General features: G+C 51.6%; 1 protein-coding gene across 5 annotated transcripts in view; it reads left to right on the forward strand.

The window, feature by feature from the left end:
• Window positions 1–20,453, forward strand: part of TMEM63B (transmembrane protein 63B) — a 48,571-nt gene extending 28,118 nt beyond the window's left edge. For 2 of the 5 annotated variants that reach the window (XM_053972382.1, XM_053972383.1), the window contains exons 2-24: window positions 1,793–1,997; window positions 2,602–2,681; window positions 4,194–4,232; window positions 7,719–7,809; window positions 8,598–8,635; window positions 9,388–9,530; window positions 9,813–9,864; window positions 10,141–10,249; window positions 10,773–10,843; window positions 11,639–11,719; window positions 11,845–11,968; window positions 12,063–12,196; window positions 12,341–12,478; window positions 12,735–12,888; window positions 13,157–13,263; window positions 14,029–14,115; window positions 15,458–15,523; window positions 15,663–15,825; window positions 15,995–16,100; window positions 16,236–16,403; window positions 16,540–16,655; window positions 16,879–16,959; window positions 17,970–20,453. In XM_053972382.1, the coding sequence (XP_053828357.1) occupies window positions 1,815–1,997; window positions 2,602–2,681; window positions 4,194–4,232; window positions 7,719–7,809; window positions 8,598–8,635; window positions 9,388–9,530; window positions 9,813–9,864; window positions 10,141–10,249; window positions 10,773–10,843; window positions 11,639–11,719; window positions 11,845–11,968; window positions 12,063–12,196; window positions 12,341–12,478; window positions 12,735–12,888; window positions 13,157–13,263; window positions 14,029–14,115; window positions 15,458–15,523; window positions 15,663–15,825; window positions 15,995–16,100; window positions 16,236–16,403; window positions 16,540–16,655; window positions 16,879–16,959; window positions 17,970–18,134 (2,496 nt within the window). In that variant the 5' untranslated portion in view covers window positions 1,793–1,814 and the 3' untranslated portion in view covers window positions 18,135–20,453. Of the gene's footprint in view, window positions 1–51; window positions 172–511; window positions 588–1,792; window positions 1,998–2,601; window positions 2,682–4,193; window positions 4,233–7,718; window positions 7,810–8,597; window positions 8,636–9,387; window positions 9,531–9,812; window positions 9,865–10,140; window positions 10,250–10,772; window positions 10,844–11,638; window positions 11,720–11,844; window positions 11,969–12,062; window positions 12,197–12,340; window positions 12,479–12,734; window positions 12,889–13,156; window positions 13,264–14,028; window positions 14,116–15,457; window positions 15,524–15,662; window positions 16,101–16,235; window positions 16,404–16,539; window positions 16,656–16,878; window positions 16,960–17,969 lie in introns of those variants that run through there. The other 3 variants (XM_053972380.1, XM_053972381.1, XM_053972384.1) reach the window with 3 other exon arrangements.

Raw genomic sequence — 20,453 nt, forward strand, 5'->3', positions numbered from 1 at the left:
AAAAAGAGGATTGAGAGATTTTTTTTTTTTCTTTCAGTTCATCTAGATTGCACTTACAGAGGGGTGTGACCATTTGTGCTCCAAAGTGTGTGATATTCCTTTGAGTCTCATGCCATCATTTTTTCCCATCATTCCCCTAGAGTTTCCGAGTCTCTAGTTAATTCAGCCTGGGTGAGTTATCCTGTCTTCCTGATTTATTCCCAACTGTGATCTCATGTCTTGGCTTGTTATTCTCCTGCTTTTCTGCTCCCTTGTTGTGCCCTAGGCAGCCCTGCTCCACCTCTGTACCTGTGAATTATGTCTTAACAGGCTGCTTTGTGGCTTTTCCAATTTGGCTGACCCCGTCTCAATGCCTATACCCAGCTGGGCTTTTGCTTCTCAGGCTGCCCTTTGTCATTGCTGCTTCAGCTGGTTTGTAGCTGTGCACCCCTTTGAGCTGAGCTGGGAGGCATCACTTTGAAGCGGAGCTCTCTAGGTCACCGCAGCGAATCGTTTTGTGGTCATTTTCCAGCTAGCGTTGTGCTGCGATGCTGATAAATCTCTGCAGCCAGGCAGGAGATGGCCAGGATTATACCCGTGAGCTGGAGGTAAGGGCCCTGCATCCCTTCTGCTAAAGTCACCAAACAATGCAGAGCTTGAAGGGCAGCCGGTGGCAGCTTTCTCATCCTTTGGGCAAACGATGGCTCTTTTGCCCAGCCCTGAGGGATGGCATTTCTGGGGGAAAAAAAAAAAAAACCCAGGCATTGCCGAGAGGTGATACTGTGCTATCCATCCTTTTTGTGTGTTTCATGGTTGTAGTGAAGGATTTGGGGTGGTTTGTGGATGCTGGATTAAGAGGAATGGTTTAGGGATCAAAAGCCTATATAGATCTTCCTGTTATCACTGTTCCTTCTGCTATTGATGGGATTTTCTCAGTCCTGTTCTGAAAAGTGGTTGTGTTTCTGCTGTCAGCATGTCCTTCTCTGAGTTACTCAGTTCGCATTTGTCCGTTGCTACCATAATCATCTCTGTGTTTCTTATGGAGCTGCTCTGCACAGGAGGAGGACCTCCCCACGTCCAAGCAGTGATGCTGACCTGCATGCCACTGTGGGTCTTCTAACAGTTTGAGGAAGGCACTGATATAAATAAAATATTTGACCATCTAAATAGTAGAGCCTAAGCCTCCTTTCTATCCTGTATGCTTTTATCTAAATGGCCTCCAAGTCAGAGAAAGGAGAAAACAAGCAGGGGGTGTGACCAGCCCCTGATGGGTGCCCTGGGAGCTGGAGGCTGAGGCCCGCAGTGAAGAGAGGGTGATGATTCAGCCTAATAAAGCTAATGGCTTTATGCAGCCAGGCAAAGGAAATTGTGGGATCATGATGCAGCAACTGTCCTATAGCAGTTTGTTTTTATCATCCAGACGTGACTTAATGCCCCATCCACTCCACCCTTTCGCTTTTTCCTGTACCTAATCTCTTTCCTTGCTGAGGAGGCAGAGCTGAGACACCATGTTCTCAGGAAGAAAACTAGTCTGTGAGACAGCTGCACCTAAATAGTGTGAGAGTGGACACACAAGGAAGGGAGTTCTGGGACTCCATGGTGGGACAATAGCTGCTGAAGTGTCTGGGTTCTTCTGGCACCACCGAACTCAGCAGGCTTTTCAGATGACCTTGTCCCTGGATACTGGTCCCAGGAAAATCCTGTAGCACAAAGAAGCCCGAGCTGGCAGGCAAGGTTGGCCCCCAACTCCAACAGGGCTACATTGTCATCAGACTGGCGTGCGTCTAACCAGCTCTTTCTCTCCTTTCCCCAGGGAAGACGATGAAGCTGTAGAGATGCTTCCCTACGTCATTGCCACCTTGGGCTCAGTAGGGGCCCCCTGCAAAACTCCCACATGCAACAACAACAGCACTACCAAGGACTACTGCTACAGTGCACGCATCCGCAGCACTGTGCTGCAGGGGCTGCCCTTTGGTGGGGTGCCCACCGTCCTAGCCCTTGACTTTATGTGCTTTCTCGTAAGTCTACCTACTGTTGCTTCAACACCTTCTCCCCTAATTAACCATGAAACAAGAACGGTGATCAGATGATTAGGGTTGAGGGCCCCAAATGCCATCCCTGACTTTGCTGCTGGCTGGCATTCTGGCCCTGATCATGTCTCCTAGACACTGTGGGTTTAGCCACTATTGACTTAGCTCCAATAGTACCACATTGAGCCCCATGGAAAGGTGTTGCAGGATGGGGGTGATGTTGGGTGAGTCCTGCATCCCAAAACTCCCACTCTACGTTGCCAAGTCCCTGCAGCTTTATCCACCCAGTGGCTTTGCATGTTCCTCCTTAGAAGCTGTGGGACCACAAATCATATAGCCATAATTTTGACTTCTAGGAACCTCAGGGCCTTTTGATCCTGTGGAGTTACCTTAGCTATTGTGTGTTGCATCCTGGACCTCTGCCTCCCACAGTGTCCAGATAGTCTGATTTAACAGTCCTGGGGAACTTGTGCTCTCAGTGTGCTCTTAATAACCTCTCCTACTCTCCTTGTTCCTGTGGCTCTACATGCAGAGGACAAGGACAGATTTGGATAATGCCTTTCCTCACAGCTTCTTTTTTGGTCTCTTTCAGGCACTGTTGTTTGTCTTTTCAATTTTGCGTAAAGTTGCTTGGGACTATGGACGCCTGGCCCTGGTGACTGATGCTGACAGGTAAGCACGGGAGAGTGGCAAGGGAATAAGATATGAGTAGTGCCCCTCCTTGCTGTGAGGCAGAAGGGATAAATCCTATTTTATGTGCCTGAGCAGCTGGAGAGGAGAGGCAAATGTGCCAGCTGCATCCTCTGAGCTCCAGGAACAGGAAGAAATCCCCACTTACTGGCTTTTTTGTTACAGCATCCTTCTCCCAACACACGGAGTGGTCCCTGCTGGCTCCATATCACTTATTGTCCCTTCAGTGACAGTGATGTGCAGGGGCCCTAACAGAGGAACAGCAGATGGAGGGAGGAGAGGAACAAGAGGTCACAGGAAGGGTGAGGGTTGCCACAGTAAAGGCTTTGTTAAGCCTCTAAGGTGTCTTTGTGACTCTGCTAGATACAGTTCTTGTTAGGAGCACTTGACAGTAGTATGCTGCTTTTCCAGGTGTGGTACTGCTGTGCTGATACGAGTTTAGCTCGCATCCCAAATGCTGATGAGTTGGTCTGGGTGTGGATCCTTCCTGCCTAATGCATTTGTGGGCTACAGTGTCTGTCAGCAAAAGCCAGGGCCCATTGGAGATGGCAGCTCCACAGCAGAGGGAGCATTCCCTGCACAGCATTGGAAAGAATTGATTTTTTCCAGCATCGAACCAGGAATTATTCTGGTTTAACTAAGTGGTCCTGGATAAGATTAGATAAGCAACTATGTCCCTGTGGCTCCTCTGCCCATCGTTTCCTGGTCTGGCTGGGGAAATCAACTGTACAGAGGTAGTGGAAGGGAAACAAGGAGAAGGAATAATCATAGGAGACCCCAGTGGGGAGAGGGCAGCAGGGTTAAGCAGTCTGGATTCAGGTGCTGGCAGGAAGCCACGGGAACTGCACAGCTCTGGCCTCTGGGGGGAAGGAGGGCTGGATTTTCTCTGAGGCAATTCTTGAGCACCTTAGGGGCAAGGGAGTGCCAGCAATGGCTGTAGGCAGAAAGGCAGAGGGGTGCCAGCTGTTTGGAGAGGGAGAGCTGGTGAGCACAGGAAAAGGGACAGGGTGGCTGTGGATCAACGGGACTGCGGTTGCAGGGAGGAGCCCATGCTGCTTGGCTCATCTGTGGGGTAGGATGAAATTTTCAGGATGGGGGTGCATGTGTGTTTATTGCCTGGGTGGGGAGGAGATATATGGAAGGGGAGCTCAGATGGCAGCCAGGCAGTCCCTACAGTCTGTCCTAATCCCCATCACTCAGGAGCTCCCTGCAATGTCCATCGTCTGGAGCCAGGTCACTTTCCCAGTGAAGCCAGCTTCACTTCAGCTGGCAGCAAAGCATTCTACCCCTGGAGCAGTGGATATTCCAGATTGCTGTAACTTGAGGCGTTGCTGGGCTCTGGAAGGAAGGTCTTCTCCAGCCTGACCATAGGCAGGTTTCTCTTCTTCAGGATGATGGGGAGCCACATTGGATACATACTTCCCTGCAAAAGAGGAGAACTCAGCACCTACTCCTGTGGTTGTAACCTCTACCTTTCTGTTTCTGTGCCCCCAGGCGCCGACGCTGGGAGACGGAAAGAGAGGAGCGGGAATAGTATGTTGTTTTCTCAGGGTCTCATCTCTTCTCTCTTTCTTGCTCACAACCTCTCTCTCCTTTTTTCTTGCAGCTGTCTTGCTTGTGAACTAATCTAAATGGCTGGGAGTTTGGGCATGAATTTTTGTCTCTCGGTGGATTTGTGCTCTTCTTTCCCTCCCCTTTGTGTCATCCACTACCACAGCTGAATGCACCCTGGTTTTCCCCTAGTAGCCCTTAAATGCTCCTTGAGAGCAGCAGTGCCAGGTAGCTCTCAGTCCTGACCGAGGCAGAGGGTGCTGTATCACATGCCCTGCTCTATCTGCTTGTGTCCAGCTATCCTGCCTTATGATGGAGGTGAACAAACTTGCTTGCCTGAGCCCACAGTACACTAAGGTCACCCAGGTGCAGGGGAGGCTACTTTGCCTGGTCCTTCCTGTGCCAGGTTGCCACAAGAGCTGTTCCCTCACCATCTGCAAAGGTAGGCAGACGCACAAAGAGCATCTGGCAAGAGTACTGTCTTTCCTTTTTACCCCATGAGGCTGCTGGGACCAAGGCAACCTTTGGCCCTTGTCCCTTGCCACCTAAACCCACAACCAGCAAGGAAGCAGCCTTGATTTTCTCTCTTCTCCTCTGGGAGAAACCTTTTGCCTCAGTGCTGCTTAAAGCATCCTTCGTCACCTTGGCCTGGTGGTGCCCATTAAGCCCTGCCGTGGACTGTCCTCCCTGTTCTTACCTCTTTCTTTCTGCTTTTGTGCTTGAGAAAAGACCATCGCCTGTGCCTTGCTGACTGGTTGGGTGGTATGTGCTGCAGAGAGGACAATCAGCTGGCAGTGCACAGCCTGCCATGGTCATCAGCCACACTGATTTGTGCCTGAGGCCAGGGCAGCATGCTGCAGCCTCCTTTTCCCACTTGCAAAGCAGGGGCCTGCTACTGCCTTAAAGGGGGTACAAGAATGTGCCTGTTTTCTGCAGCTGATCCTTGTTCTTGGGAGCAGAGCAGTTGAAGTTGTTAAAACAGAACTAGTGGTCACTGTGGTACATGGCACAGAGGGGACTTCTTGCTCATGCTTGACTGCTTCACTAGTGGTTGGCCCTGCTTGAGGTGTGTCTGGCAACTTTTCACCGCTAACATCTTGTGGAGGGAGTAAGGCAGAGGCAGGAGAGCCATCATGCTCTGAGGATTTTTTAGGGGGCTACTTCATTTATCCTCACAAGTGCTTGTCTCACTCCAGGGGGCCACTTCTTCCTGCTCCTATTTTTCATTTGAGCTTGCTGGAGCCATCTGCTCTACACACACCACACATACCACCCCTAAAGCTACTGCATGAGCTGGGACAGTGTTAGCAGCCAGAAGCCTCCAAAAACCTGCAGAACTCAGTGAGGAAGTCTCATTCTGTCTGTGCTCCTTCAAGGCTAATGGCACATTCCCATCCCACTGTTCTCTGCTGGGGAGTGCAGTGACAGGTGGTGGGTTAGGAACACATATATGTCACCTGGTGCTCCCAGCCCCTGGATGTACAACACTGTTCTTTGCAGAAGAGAGCATCCTCCTCTGATGTCTTCCCTTTCCCTGAGAACCAGCAAGTGCCCTTGTCCTGTGACTTGTCAGAGCTTGCAGTAGCCATCAACAGTCTCAACTGGCAACTCGGTCCGCACTGGGAGGTCATAGCAACCCATTTGCACCTCTGCGTATGAGGGAATTGATCACAGAGCCCTGTGGGTCTTGCCACCTGTGCAACCACCTCCAGCTTCACACCACAGCATGCCTGGCCTGCCCTCTTGGAGCCTGTGATTCCTTCAGCCTGAGGCTAGCTGTGCCTCGGATCGTGTATTTCTCCTTCCCTGTCAGGGCCTGCACCAAACCTGCATCATGCAGGGTCCCACCTTAATCTTAATTTGGGGAAATCTTGCTTTCACCCACTTGCAGTGTCAGTGCTTTGCTTTAAAAAGTCTCCATCCAGGTGCACCTGCTGTTGGAGCTCCCTATTCAGCTTTCCATATTGGCAAGGTTTTGCATCCTCTGTCTTTAATCACTTCAGGTCATTCTGATTATTGTCACTGCATCCCCCTGCACAGAGCTGGGGTATCCTAGTTATCCAAAAGCTCATGGTGTCATCATGCTGTGCTTTCCTCAGGGCAGAAATTTCTCTTCAGCAGAAATTCACCCTCGCTCTCTGTGCCCAGCTGCAAGGCCTCTGTGATTATAAAGGGTTGAAGGTTTGGGAGCTGGGTGGAAGCTGTCTCTGTTCCTCCAGCAGAGCAGAGTGTTGGGCTGTGCAGTGGCAAGGCAGCACACCACTGTCTAATCTGCACTTCTGTAGTCCCCTGACCTTCAGCTAATCTTCTTTCCCCTGTCTCTGTTACTTCCACCTAGGAACTGGGGACTCAGCAGGTGCTACTCTGCTCTGAGAGAGGCCACGTGTCTCATCCACTTTCCTTCTGAATGTTCATGAGGATCTCTGCTTGTTCTCCTTCCCATAATGTCATCCACCTCCTCTCTAGCACTTGTCTCTCAGCAGCTGTTTCTCTGTGTTCTTGCCCATCTTACCCTTCTTGAGCCTGTACTGACTGAAGGGAGACCATATTTTCATTTGGTTTTTTCCCTTTGTTTCTAGCCTTCAGATCAGTCATCTCTCTTCTTGCACCTCCGAGATCCCAGCCTGCTGTTGTCACTTTGCAAGTGCTATTTAATTTAGATCTCCGGACCATTTTCTTGCCTCCTTTTCCAGCTGCCCTCTGCCTCTGTTTATAGTGGAGGCTGTTGCCAGCCTTGGATGCTTCTGCTGCAGGTTCTTCATCTAGGTCCCTGCCTCTGGCTGCAGTAAAGAGGTTTCGTGATATTCACCCCTTTTGCTTTCCTGTCCTTTAGCATGGAGACATTCCGTTCTAGCTGTCTCTCCTGCTCCTGCTCAAGGGATTTCCAGGCTGGAGGCTCAGCTGAGGCTGGGAAGCAGGTTGCGCTGAGCCTTGCTCCAGGCAGCTGAATTTTTCCTCCTGCACGGAAACACTAAGGGTGAGGAGGACTGGTATAGCAGGATGCAGCCCACCAGACTCCTTCCTCTTCCTGAAGATGAGTGAGGTCCTCCAGGATAGGAGCTGCTCCCAGTGCCTCTCCAGCTGTGCCAGAACCAGAGGGGCTGTGTCAGCCTCCAGTTCTCACTTCCTTTCTGCTGTCTAAACCCTGTGCTAAACAGACCTCACCTCTCCTCTGTGGCAGCCTCTGCCAACCTCTCCTTGCAGGGACTGACACATAGTATTGGGTGCCTTTCAGACGGTGCCTGACAAGTAGCATCCATGGGCTAAGCCCATGGGCTTTGCCTGGCTCAGCATGCCATCTGAGGAGGGTTCTCTCTTTACTGCTACCTCTGATCTTACCTCTCTCCACCTCGCCGGGTGCAAACTGACCTGAATTAACCTCTCGTCTCCTGGGTGCTCTTGGTTCCTGGCCAGGCTGCCTCTTCACATCTTCTAACTTTCTCCCTCACCTCCCACTTGTCATTTTAGTGTAGCCTCCGCCCTGCATTCTGACAACCATGACCGCTACGAGCGCCTCACCTCCGTCTCCAGCTCTGTGGACTTCGACCAGAGGGACAACGTGAGTAGCCACAAGAGTCAAACGCTTTGCCTTTGGGGGGGGCAGGAACCCACAGCTTGGCTGAGCCAGGGGCTCTTCAGAAGAAACACTTCTGCCTGTTCCTGGGCCTTAAGTCCCATATCTTGTAGTGTGTGAGTGTGGTATAGAGCTCAAGGAGCTATGCAGCTCTTAGACCCAGAGTCTTTATGTGCTTAAATAAATAGGCTCTACATCACTGTGGCTTTACAGACATCTGTCCGGTCTATAATCTCAGCATTACAGACAATACTTGTCAGCTCTTCCTCACACTGGGGTCTTCTCTACTGGCTTTTTCCTCACTGAGGGGGAGGATAATGGGTGTGATGGATGGGGGCTGAAGCTCCTCCAGGTGTTCTTTGAGGAGCACTGCCTTGGCCCAGCCTACCTTCCCAGTCCTTACAGAGTTTCTCTTGTCCAGCATGATGGCTGAAGTACCTGTATGCTGAATTTTCTGGGTCTGCCACGGCTTTGGAGAGCTTTCATATTAGCCAGGAGCCCCTGGGTTGACTAGAAGGTTGGGCTGCCAGTTGGTAGGGGACAGCCATACAGCAGAGTCCAACCTGTGTTGTGCTCCGTGGAGTAGCACTGTCACCTCCTTCACCTTGGCTCATCTGTGGCTCTGTACATCTGAGTGCTTGTAGTCTGCCCGCCCTGAGCCAAGTATGTGGAGGTGCAAGGACATCAGCCTGGTCCCTGGAACCTTTGAAGGAGGGAGCTGGGATAAAGGAACACAGAGTGTTGTGAAACTGTCCTGTTTTCTTTTTGTGCAGGGTTTCTGTTCCTGGCTGACAGCCATCTTCAGGATAAAGTGAGTGCCCCAAGACCTGTATGGGGGATCCACATGGGGAAGGAGGGGCAGTGCAGGGTTGTTGGGACACCCAGTGCAGTACAGCTTCATGAAGTCACTGCCCTTGCTGCAGCCCCCTCTCTGAAGAGCACAAGTGAAGTTTGTCCTCTGGAGAGGACAAGCAAAGACAGGACTATGTGAGGAGTCCTAAAGCCAAAATAAGGCCACAAAGTGAGTCTGTGGCAGAGGAGAGAACCCAGGCCCATGGCTGCCCCACCTCAGTCCCATCTCAGAAACTCTGTCCCCTGCTCTCCAAATATACTCATCTCCCTGGCGCTCTTGCTAGAGGCTCTGCTGTCTCAGGGATGGCTATGAGGAGGATGCAGGGAGATGGCCTCAGCTTGATGATGCACAGGAATAGTCTCCCAAGCACTTCTATTCAAAATGCTGTGGGATAATATCAGCATTTGTATCATAGCAAGGAAGGCAAGGCCCACCTGAAGGGTATAGGGTGTCCAGTTGCCTCTCCTGGGGAATAGAGAGCAGGGCCATGGGGAGCAGGGCTGGGTAATCATTGCACAGGCAGGTTTCTGCCCAGGCTGCTTCAAGGCTGAGTGCTGGGCTCCCAAATCCAGAGTCTGGCTACTGCTCCATAGGGCAGAACAAGGGGTGCTGTGTGTGCTCAAATCAGGAGGGCAACTGTGACACTGTACTTTTCCCCAGCACTTGAGGAAATGTAGAAAATTGCCTGACAGCTGTTCTCTCCTTGGCAGGGATGATGAGATCCGGGACAAGTGCGGGGTTGATGCAGTGCACTACCTGTCCTTCCAGAGGCACATCATTGGGCTACTGGTGGTCGTGGGTGTGCTTTCTGTGGGCATCGTGTTACCTGTCAACTTCTCAGGGGACTTGCTAGGTGAGAACAAGGAGCCTTTGGCTGGGCTGGGCCATCTGCTTTCAACACTACGTTCCAGACCACTGGGTAGGGAGGTGGAGGGCAGTGGAGGGCAGGACAGGACTAACACAGACAAACCCTAACTGATGTCTCATTTTGACTATAGCGCATTCACAGGATCATCCTGTGTAACTTGGGGTTTTAGGTATTCTGCAGGTGATGCTCTTGCTGTAGCTCACTCTAGTGGTGCTCTGTCCCACTCAGTATAACTGAACATGTTTGTGTCTGCCTCTTTCTCTCTAGAAAACAACGCCTACAGTTTTGGGAGGACAACTATCGCTAACCTGAAGTCTGGGTATGTTTCAGCAGGGGTGGGATGGATAATTGAGGCCCTCAAGGTGTGTTTTGTAAATGTTCTCTTGCTCATCTCCTTTAAGGTTGTATTTCTGCCCTTGCTGTGAGGCTACTGTCCCTGCTCCAATTTTCAGGCTGAGCTCCTGGAATTTATTGTAGGGCATCTGTGTGCTATGCTGAATACACTTATGCCCCCAGTGCCTTCAGGGCCTGACAAGACTTGTACAGACTTGTAGTGGCAACCTTGCATTGACCTTTGTGGTCTCCCTTGTGACAGGAATAACCTGCTGTGGCTGCACACCACCTTTGCTTTCCTGTACTTGCTGCTGACAGTGTACAGCATGCGCCGGCACACTTCCAAGATGCGCTACAAAGAGGATGACTTGGTGAGCAGGACCTGGCCACTCTCCCAGGAACATTCTCCCATGCCCTGTGGTCAAGTCAGGTAGCCTTGGAGACAATGCTGAGCACCTCAATTTCCACAGCAATTTAGCACTGTCATGTTTTGGCCATTTTTATTCTACCTGGCCAAAGGCAGATCACCTCCAGAGCAGCAGCCACGACTAACTGTGGGGAAACAGGAGAGGCCTGCACTGGGTAAACATGTGGAAGGACCCCATTCTTCCTTAGAGGTTGTTCCAGCTGCTTTTACCTTCTCCATTTCTGAAGGGTGGCCATGTTTCTGTTCAGGCAACTACAGTAAGTCCCTAGCCTGTCAATCTGCAGCGCACCCGGGTGCAGGATGACTACAACCAGCAGAAGCACAGGAGAAAGGGAGCCCTGGTAGCTAGAATTGATGGGGCCACCCTTTTTCATCACTGATACAGGTCTTGGGAGGGGGTCTTGGTGCAACCTGGTCTTTTACACCATCCACACCTACCTGTCTTCTCCCTTCTCTCTTCTTTCCAGGTTAAGCGAACTCTGTTCATCAATGGGATCTCAAAATATGCTGAGCCAGAGAAGATTAAGAAGCATTTTGAGTAAGTCTCACTGTGTCCCTAAAGACTGCTCTGTAACAGGGATGTTTTTATTAGGATAGTACTAGTGTTATCTGGAATGGCAATAATACGTTGAGAGCATAGAGCTAGGCAAAATCAGTGAATACCTTTATTTTGGGTCTGTCACTGTTATTTTTCTGCTTTTTATCTGAATTTGAAGTATCCTTTGTTTTGTGTCTTGGGAAAGGCTCAGGCATCTCTTGCAGAGCCATAGGGTGTCAGTGTGCTAAGCAATGGACAGGGCACGTCTTGAGTTGTAGTTAAGCTCACAGATGAGATACAGGCAGGAGGTGCTCAAGAAGTGACTGTGGGATGTTGTGTCACTGCCCTGATCACAGTCATTGTATAAAGTATATATGTTTAACAAGAAAATGAAATTCCTCTTCTGTCAGAACTTCACTTTCAGGACCATGTTTAGAAGGACCATGGGTAGAAAATAAATGCTTTGTACCCTTGGGAACCCTTCTGCCTCTTTCTGACCACAAGTCTGTGAAGGCAGAGGGGGGAGTATGGGGTCAGAGAGGCTCCTAGCTGCTATAGGGCAGATGTCCAGAAGGGCTCCTTGTTCCAAAGCCTAAAGGATGTAGCATTTGCCCTGTATTTCACGTCTGCTGTAAGGGACACAGCCTACAGGCTCCCCTGCAAAGTCTTGGTATGCATCACTGTATTCAGCCCAGGACACTCTTCTCAGGGCCAGAGAGAAGTTTTGAACACTTGGACTTTGCTAGGGGGCTACCTTTGGTGCCAGCTGTGATGAACTGATGCTTTTCTCCACAGGGAGGCCTATGCCAATTGCACTGTCCTGGAGGCCCGCCCCTGCTATGATGTTGCCCGGCTGATGTTCCTTGATGCAGAGAGGTAACCTCTATTTTTGAAGAAAAGGCAGATGTTCCTGACACCCCCTCAAGTCTGGTGCCACAGAGCTTTTATGACTCACCCTCTTTCTTTTCTTTCCTTCCTTCTCTTCCACTCTCGTGTTTCAGGAAGAAAGCTGAGCGTGGACGAATCTACTTCACCAACCTGCAGAGCAAGGACAACACCCCATCCATGATCAACCCCAAGCCCTGTGGCCACCTGTGCTGCTGTGTCATCAGGGGCTGTGAGGAGGTAGGGGAGTGCTGGAGGTGTTGGGCAGAAGTTGGGTGTCCCATGGCTTGGGTCCTCAGATCATCTCTCCTCTGACTTCTGTCCTCCTGCTCAGGTGGAGGCCATTGAATATTATACCAAGCTGGAGGAGAAGCTCAAAGATGACTACAAGCGTGAGAAGGAGAAGGTTAATGAAAAGCCTCTGGGGATGGCCTTTGTCACCTTCCACAATGAGACCATCACAGCCATGTGAGTGCAGATGGTCCCACCCTCCCCAAGAAGGTGACTTGTCCCAGCCTTTGCTTTAAATCAGAAGAACAGCAGCGCTAAGGCATCGCCTCGGCTTGTCCTGCCAGCCTTTTGTGTCAGTATGTCCCTCTTTCTCTTGTCCAGAATCCTCAAAGATTTCAACGCTTGTAAGTGCCAGGGCTGTGCATGCCGTGGGGAGCCCAGAGCCTCCTCCTGCAGCGAGTCCCTCCATGTCTCCAACTGGACTGTCAGTTATGCTCCTGACCCACAGAACATCTACTGGTGAGCAGCTCTCTTGTCCAGAATCCTGACCCACAGAACATCTACTGGTGAGCAGCTCTCCATCTGCTCCTCCAGTAACTGAGTTGTTCTTGCTGAAGCCCAGCCTGGCTGAGCTAGAGGTCTGATCTGGAGGGGAAAGGCTTGGGCTGGCACCCCAAGTGCTGTTCACCAGGCTGGGCTGTGGTGTGCATGCAAAGCCCCACACCTGGTATTCTGCCCTGTGCAGCCATCCTGATGCCCTCTTTCTCCCTCCCAGGGAACACCTCTCCATCCGGGGCTTTATATGGTGGATCCGCTGCTTTGTGATTAATGTGGTCCTCTTCATCCTCCTCTTCTTTCTTACCACTCCTGCTATCATCATCACCACTATGGACAAGTTCAATGTCACCAAGCCTGTGGAGTACCTCAATGTAAGGACTTGGGAGACAGGTGCAGGGTGGGTAACTCAGGAACCACCCCAAGGCACAATATCCCCTACAAAGCTGGGGGTAGGGAGAGAGATTGTCATTGTTCCCTGGGTCCTGTCAACCTGACCGTGAGGGAGGTGCTGAGCCCGGACAGGCTGCAGTGGCAGTCACAGTGCTGGGGCCTTGGCATCAGCAGAGGCAACTGTGCCTTTGGCTGGCACAAGAGCTGGTTCACTATGTAACATGTGATTTCTTCTCTGCCTTGTTGCAGAACCCAATCATCACCCAGTTCTTCCCCACCCTGCTGCTGTGGTGCTTCTCTGCTCTTCTGCCCACCATTGTATACTACTCTGCCTTCTTCGAAGCACACTGGACCAGGTAAGGACAGCCAGCACCTGTTCTTACCTTCTTAGCGAGCTGATTGGCTACTAGATGCTTCTCACTACATAAAGCTACGGCCTGAATCTTTCTGTTTGAACTTCTCTCTTCCACTCCAAGCATGGTGTTATGTTGCACCTCTTGGGCACCTGGGGACTGCTGTGGACAGCTGTTCTGCCACTCATTAGTTGCTGTTGTGCAGCATGATTGTGTGAGCAGAGTTTGACAGGTCAATAAGAAGAAGAAAGCTGGGAGGAGTTGGGGCTGGTCACTATGAGAAATGCTAGTAGTGAGGGAAGTCTTGGCTCAGGTGAGCAAGCAGGGGTGATGTGCCTGTACCACCTGTAAGGTGTAGCAATTCCAAGGGAAAATCATTTTAGGTGCTCTGGCTTCTGGCCTCAGGGAAGGCACTTGAAGTGCAAAGCACTAGAAGCTTGCTGCTTGTGAGGCACGTTCCCCACAGGTCACACAATGTAACCTTTGTTTTTTGGTCCGTGTTGCAGAGACTGGTGGGGAGGGTGTCACCAGCTCTGGGGATTGCAGGTCAGGGAAAATGATTGCAGAGCCTGTGAGACAAGGGGAAAGGAACAGAGACCCGATAACTGATTTCAGATATGCTGGGGGAAACGGGATGTATTTGTGTACTAGGAATGGACAGGGTGGGATTTAGATTAGACATTGGGAAGTGCTTACTGATGGAAAGCCATTGGGAGCACAGCTTGTGTGGCTGGTGGGGTGAAAGGTTAACAGCTTCTCTGTCTTCAGGTCCGGAGAGAATAGGACAACCATGCACAAGTGTTACACCTTCCTGATCTTCATGGTCTTGCTGCTGCCATCACTGGGCTTGAGCAGGTAGGGGTTGTGGGAAGGGAAGGCAAGTACAAAGATATGGAGCACAGGGAGGGTTGAGGTGCACGCCTGATTGTTCTCTTCTGTTTTCAACATCCTTTCCTCACTGCACTGGTGCCCTGGCCACCAGGCCCTTGGGAGACTGGTATTTAATTTTAGCTGAGGGAGAGCATGCCAGACCATACATGACTGGGTCTCTAGGACTTTACTGACTCACTCTGCAGATGCATTGACATGTGCCATGATGTTACAAATAATGTAGCAAATGTTGGTGTGGTAGATGAGTACGCATGAAAAGTCTGCTTGATGTCTGCTGGTGAAGGAGGCATTCTCCACCTCTGTGCTCAGTGTGCAGTCCAAATTTTGCACAAAACTAGTGGATTCCCCCTTTAAGCCAGAACTTGAATAGGTTACGTTGCTTGGCTGGGTGGGAAAGTGTGGTACAGAAGTGCTCATCTGTTTGGGTCTATGCCTCAAATTTTCCTGCAGAGTTTATAGAATCACCCTGTCGGAAACACTTATGTGTCACCTGCCAGCCATTGGTGTGGGCTCTAGTGCTGAACAGGGACCAAGCAGGAGAACAGTGTGAGGAAGAAAAAACTGGGGAGTGGGTGAGGGACAGGAAACTCTGTGCTAGTTTATTCTTTACACATTGTGGAGTCAGGGATCATCTTTAAGATCCCACCTAAATTGTGTATTTGAGATACAACCCCTCAGTGGTCAGGCAAATCCTGAGAATAAGACAAACCATCTGATAGTGGCAGAAGAATAGTCCTTCACCTTGTTACATGTAAACTTGCATCTTGGGCAGGTGAATGCTCTTGGAAGGTTTGCATTTTGACCACAAAACAGACTCCTTCCTTCTGAGGAGTCAATCCCCGTGCTGTTGCCTGTTGAGCTCCATACTCCACCTGTGCCAGAGGATTGGATAGTTTTATAAAATTGAAGAAAATGGGATTTGTTTCTTCTAAGGGATTTTTTAAATCTCTTGTTGGAGGGTACCTTGTACCTAACCAATTTCTTCTATAGAGTCAGTCATCTGTTCCTTACATGGATGTTGTGCCCAGAGGAGCGAGGAAAAATACTGAGAGGATCAGAGTAAAGGGATAAGAACACATATGAATGGGAAGCTTTGCATCCCTTTTTGAGTGTTGTATTGTTTTGTTCTGTCTTATTTTTTTTCCAATGTCCAGTTTACATAATTGCTGGTGACACACTCAACAGAGAACAGAACAGTCTATGGTCAGAGCTTTGGATCCTTCTAGAGCAGCTTCTACATACGTGCATTTCTGTCTGTTGCTGCTTATGATGGTTCATCTTTTTTTCTTCCCTTCTTGCCCCACAGCTTGGATGTATTTTTCCGCTGGTTGTTCGACAAAAAATTCCTTGCTGAAGCTACTGTACGATTTGAGTAAGTGGAGTTGAGCAGAAAGGCTTTGTTTACAATGGGAGGTGGCTCTTGTTAGCATCCAGAAGTTATGGGGACTCCCAGCTGCTGTCCTTCAAGGAGGGAGCACGCCTTGCAGCTTGCTCTTGCTGCATCTCCCTAGGTGTGTGTTCCTGCCAGACAATGGGGCTTTCTTTGTCAACTATGTTATCGCCTCTGCCTTCATCGGGAATGCCATGGACCTGCTGCGCATCCCTGGTTTGCTCATGTACATGATACGCCTCTGCCTGGCCCGCTCAGCGGCCGAGCGGAGGAACGTCAAACGTGTATGTAGCAGGGCTGAGGGATGGGTGGTGGCGTGTACCCAGGGAGGGGAGTGCTGCAGTGGGACCCTGATGGGGCTCACCTGGTGCTGTGCATCGAGCTGGGTGTGTTGCATATACCCACTCAGCTATCAGGGTCCTCCTGGTGATGGGTCTCCATTCCCTCCTGCAGCACCAGGCCTATGAGTTCCAGTTTGGGGCTGCTTACGCCTGGATGATGTGTGTCTTCACTGTAGTAATGACATACAGCATCACCTGCCCCATCATTGTCCCTTTTGGTAAGTGATACCCCTCTGCCTCCCTGTGCCAGAGATGGAGGGGAGGCAAGAAGGCTGATGTGGGAGAGATATTCCCTCTCAGTCTAGCAAAGGGGCTGAAGCCCCACTTGTCTGGCTTTCTTCTCCTTCTCCCAGGGCTCATGTACATGCTGCTTAAGCACCTGGTGGACCGATACAACCTGTATTATGCTTACCTGCCTGCCAAGCTGGACAAGAAGATCCATTCAGGGGCTGTGAATCAGGTAGTGGCAGCCCCCATCCTCTGCCTCTTCTGGCTTCTCTTCTTCTCCACAGTGCGCACAGGTGAGCACTGGGCTGGGATGCCCACCCTTAGCCTCCTACTGAGCCACTCCCTGGGCAGGTCTGATCCTGGCAGCCTCCAGCCATGGAGCACGGTCAGTCCTTTTGACACTGACACTTTGGTTTTCCTTTGCCCCAGGGTTCCTGGCCCCCACTTCCATGTTCACCTTTGTGGTCCTCGTGATCACCATTGTGATCTGCCTGTGTCACGTCTGCTTTGGGCACTTCAAATACCTCAGCGCTCATAACTACAAGGTGAGGCAGAATGGTTGGGTGCAGGACCCTTCTCCTTGGTAGCACAGCTCAAGCACAAAACAACAGGGGCTCTGAGGGGTCCCAGCCTGTTCTTTGGCAGAGCCTGTCAACCCTGACTTCACAGAGGGTATAGTCCTGAGGCTGTCTCTGCTGCCTGAATATTGCTGAGGTGGGACAGTAATTATGTTGCCCTGGCAGTCTCAATTTCTCCTTTTCTCTCCAGATTGACCACACAGAAGTGGATGCCATGGACAACAGGCAGAATGGGAGACCTGCCACCAATCTGCCAGCTCCCAAATCAGCTGTGAGTCACACTCCCCACCTCTGTACCCTGGCACACTCCTTGCCTGAGTTTGGAAAGGGGGAGGTAACTCCCTGTCTGAGTACCTCACTCCTCACTTCTCATTTTTCTGAGTCAGCACCTGGATCCTCCCAGTGAGGGTGGGAGGCAACTGTTGGCCACTGTGCCCCTCACCTGCTCTCGGTGAAGTGTAACCCCCACACACACACCTCTTTCCCACTGCTGCTCCTCAGATGCTGTGCATTTACTTTCCGTCTCTCTTTCGGCTGGGACAGTGAATCCAGCCGGGTCAGTCTCCCTTCTCATTCTGCATCTTTGCACGCTTGCACGCCAGCAGAGGCTATCACCCATCAGGCTTGTCCTAGTGCCAACACAAAGGTGTCTCCATGGACATTGCTTTGAAGGCCATGGAAGTGCTTTGGGGACTATTCTCTCCCCAGTCCAACATCCTGAGACTCCCAGAGTTGGTTTTCTGAACTTCACCTTGGCTCAACTGGCTCACTCCAACTGCTTCCTTCCACAAGGTTTTTGTAGTGCAGGGCTGTAGAGATGGGGTAAAGCAGAGCCTCCTGCTTCCTCAGGAGAGCAGGGCTGGGGTGTGCACATGTAATCCAGGCTTGCTCCTAGGCTCCAGACACCTAAGAGCAGCAATGTTTTGCCAAAAGGAGAATCCATATAAGAGGCAGGCAGAGCTTTAAGGACGCAAAAGGAAGCGCAGTCTTCCTGTTCACATGGGCTCCAAAGAGCCTGAGAAGCCACATTCTTTCCTAGTCCAGATGCCCTGTCCCAGACTGTTGGGGTTTGAAACACATCTAATGTTTCAGGGCCAAGCCTCGCTCTTAGAACTTTCCTGGTATATTCCATGGAGTCTGGACACTTCCTTGCCCTCCCAGCATATCCCCACGCTCAGCCTCATGCATGGTGCTTAGTGTGTTGTGCTCTGCTTCCTGGAGAAGTTACCTAGACTCATATGTGTTTCTATTCTCTCCCTGCCTTTTGCCTGCCCCTGACAGAAGTACATCGCCCAAGTGCTGCAGGACTCCTCGCCGGAGGGCGAAGCAACAGAGTCAGAGGAGCAGGGATCACAGGATGAGGAGCTCATCAATGCAGATGGCATGAATGACACAGATTTCCAGTCGTGTGAGGACAGCCTGATAGAGAATGAGATCCACCAGTAGGGACCTCAAAGGGTGGGAGGGGAAGGAGGCCCAGGAGCAGGGCAGGCTGTGCGCATGGAGACCTGGGAAGAGGCACCTGAGGGTGCTGGCTACTGCCCTCACCCTCCCGCCCCCAGGGCCGCTGCCTTCAGTGAGGGCAGGGGCCCTGCTGCAAGCTCTCCATCTCCCTGCCCCTCCACCCCTGCACCAGCCCGGCTGCTCGGCAGGCATGCTCTATACTAGCTACCTTCTTCAACGCATCCCTGGACCCCAGACTCCCAGAGGCTGGGGAGGAGGGGGACCGTAACCCCCGCAGTGCTGCCCTGGACCTGCAGGGAGGAGGAAAGCTGGGTGCTTTGTGGGAAGGGGCATAAGGGGAACTTTTGGGGTCTTCTGAGCAGGCAACTGTATCCCCTGTCTTTCTGGTGAGAAACACTTAATAATTTATTAGATTTACAGGAAGGTGATAAATGTAAAACTTCAGTTTATTGGAAACCCCACCCAGGTTGGGGTTGGCTTTTGTTGCACCTTCTCCCTGTGCCTGCGTGTGCCCTTTCTCAACTGCTTCCAGCATCCAGTTGGTGTGGCATCCCAGGAGCTGGTCCAGGCCCAGGGGTGGTGACAGACTTCCCCCTCACCACAAGGATGGCGACGGTGACCCCAACTTTGTGGTCAAGGGTGGCATCACACCAGGGAAGTGGCACTGGGTTGACATGAGTTAGATACGCCCTTGCAGGGTGAGAGGTGCTGAGGGCATTTCTCAAGAGCAGGAGGAGGCGCAGGCAGCCTCTCCCCCAGGTCCTGTTCCCTCCTCCCCCAGGGGCACAGGCAGGGGTTTGCAGCATCATTTAAAGTGGCATTTTTCTTTGCACATTTTACTCCCCTTTCAAACAAATCAACCTGACCCCCATATGGTACTGCAGCCGCCCTTTTGCTGCCCTGTGTCTGCACAGCAGGGTCTGGCTTGGGGGTGGGGAGGCTGTGTGGGGGTCTCCTGGGTGCTAGGGAGAGGGGAGAAAGGGTCTCAGGCTACAGGCCCTCAAGACCCTGCAAGATCAGCACTGCCTCGTTAAAATGAGGCCCCTTCCCTGAGCTGCTGCAGGGTCTTCCCCCACCTGAGGTGGTGAGAGAGGGAGGGAACCCTGGGAGAGCAGCCCCTAGGAGCTGTCTCCAACCAAGACCACCATCTTCAGGACCATGAAAGCCTCATGGGACTGTGCTTTCTTCACCTGCCTTGACTGGTGTAGGCTCCCCTGCCACCACCCAGCCTGAGAGGCGGGTTGTTCCTCTCCTACCTCTTGCCCTTGCCCCCTCCCTGTTGATAGCTGTGTCCCAGAGGCAGGCAGGGAACAGGATGGGTGGGAGAGGTGACTGGAGCCCCTGGCTCATGGAAGGACTGATGCTGTTTAAAGACACTTTCTGGTCCGTATCAGTTGCCCTCAATTGCTTCCCCCCTCCCCTTGTGTAAAATGTAAAGGAAAATAATAAATCCCTCTGCTATTTAGCTATATTTATTTCCCTCAAACCCTGCCACCGTCCTGTTTGGTGCTCATTGCAGACACTATCACCCTCCCTTTGCCTGTCATTTGTGGGTGCTGTACCAGCTCCCTGGGGCTGTACCCTGAGGGGCCAGGTGAAGGGGGACAGTCATTTACCTTTTCAATCACCCGTGCTGGCCCAGGAGCTCCAAGCACTTTAATTGACCAGAAAAGTGAATTGTCAGCCCTGCCCACCTCAGCTGCCAGGAACAGTGGTCACATCTTACAGCTTTTCTCCCCTGTGCCTTCCACTAGAGGAAGGGAATCAGATCCACAGAGGGGGGTGCTGGGGGGTGCTCCAGGCAGGACATAGCTGCCTTTCCTGTACAAAACTTCTATAGGAATCCCAGGCCTGGAGAAAAGAGTGGATGGAACAGAAGAGGTGTGGGTCTTCAGTGCATGGGGAGGGCAGGTCACACCAGCTTCCAGGGCTCAGCTGGGGCTGGAGCACACCTGGGTGTGAAGGGGTATGGTGAGAGTCGCCCTTCCCTTCCAGGTAGCGGCCAGGAATGAAATGAGCATGTGAGCTGAGAGTTCCCAGTCTCAGCTTACAGGCTGGGGCAGGGGGGATGTTGATCCTGCTTCCCTTCTTCTCACACCCACCTACTGCCCTTGCTCCTGGTCCAGCAGATGGGCTAGGATGCTGTGGTCTCTGTAGGTACGGCCGTGCTCTGGGGCTGCCTCTGTAGCTGTTGGGGCCCTACCCACAGAGGGCTGTGTGTTCTGAGTGGCACTGTCTGTGTAGAGATGTGTATAATACCCTGTATATATTTGTGTACAAAAGAAAAAAGGAAAAAAAGGA

The sequence above is a fragment of the Vidua macroura genome, chromosome 3 (assembly GCF_024509145.1).
Source record: "Vidua macroura isolate BioBank_ID:100142 chromosome 3, ASM2450914v1, whole genome shotgun sequence".
In the NCBI taxonomy this organism is placed as follows: Eukaryota; Metazoa; Chordata; class Aves; order Passeriformes; family Viduidae; genus Vidua; species Vidua macroura.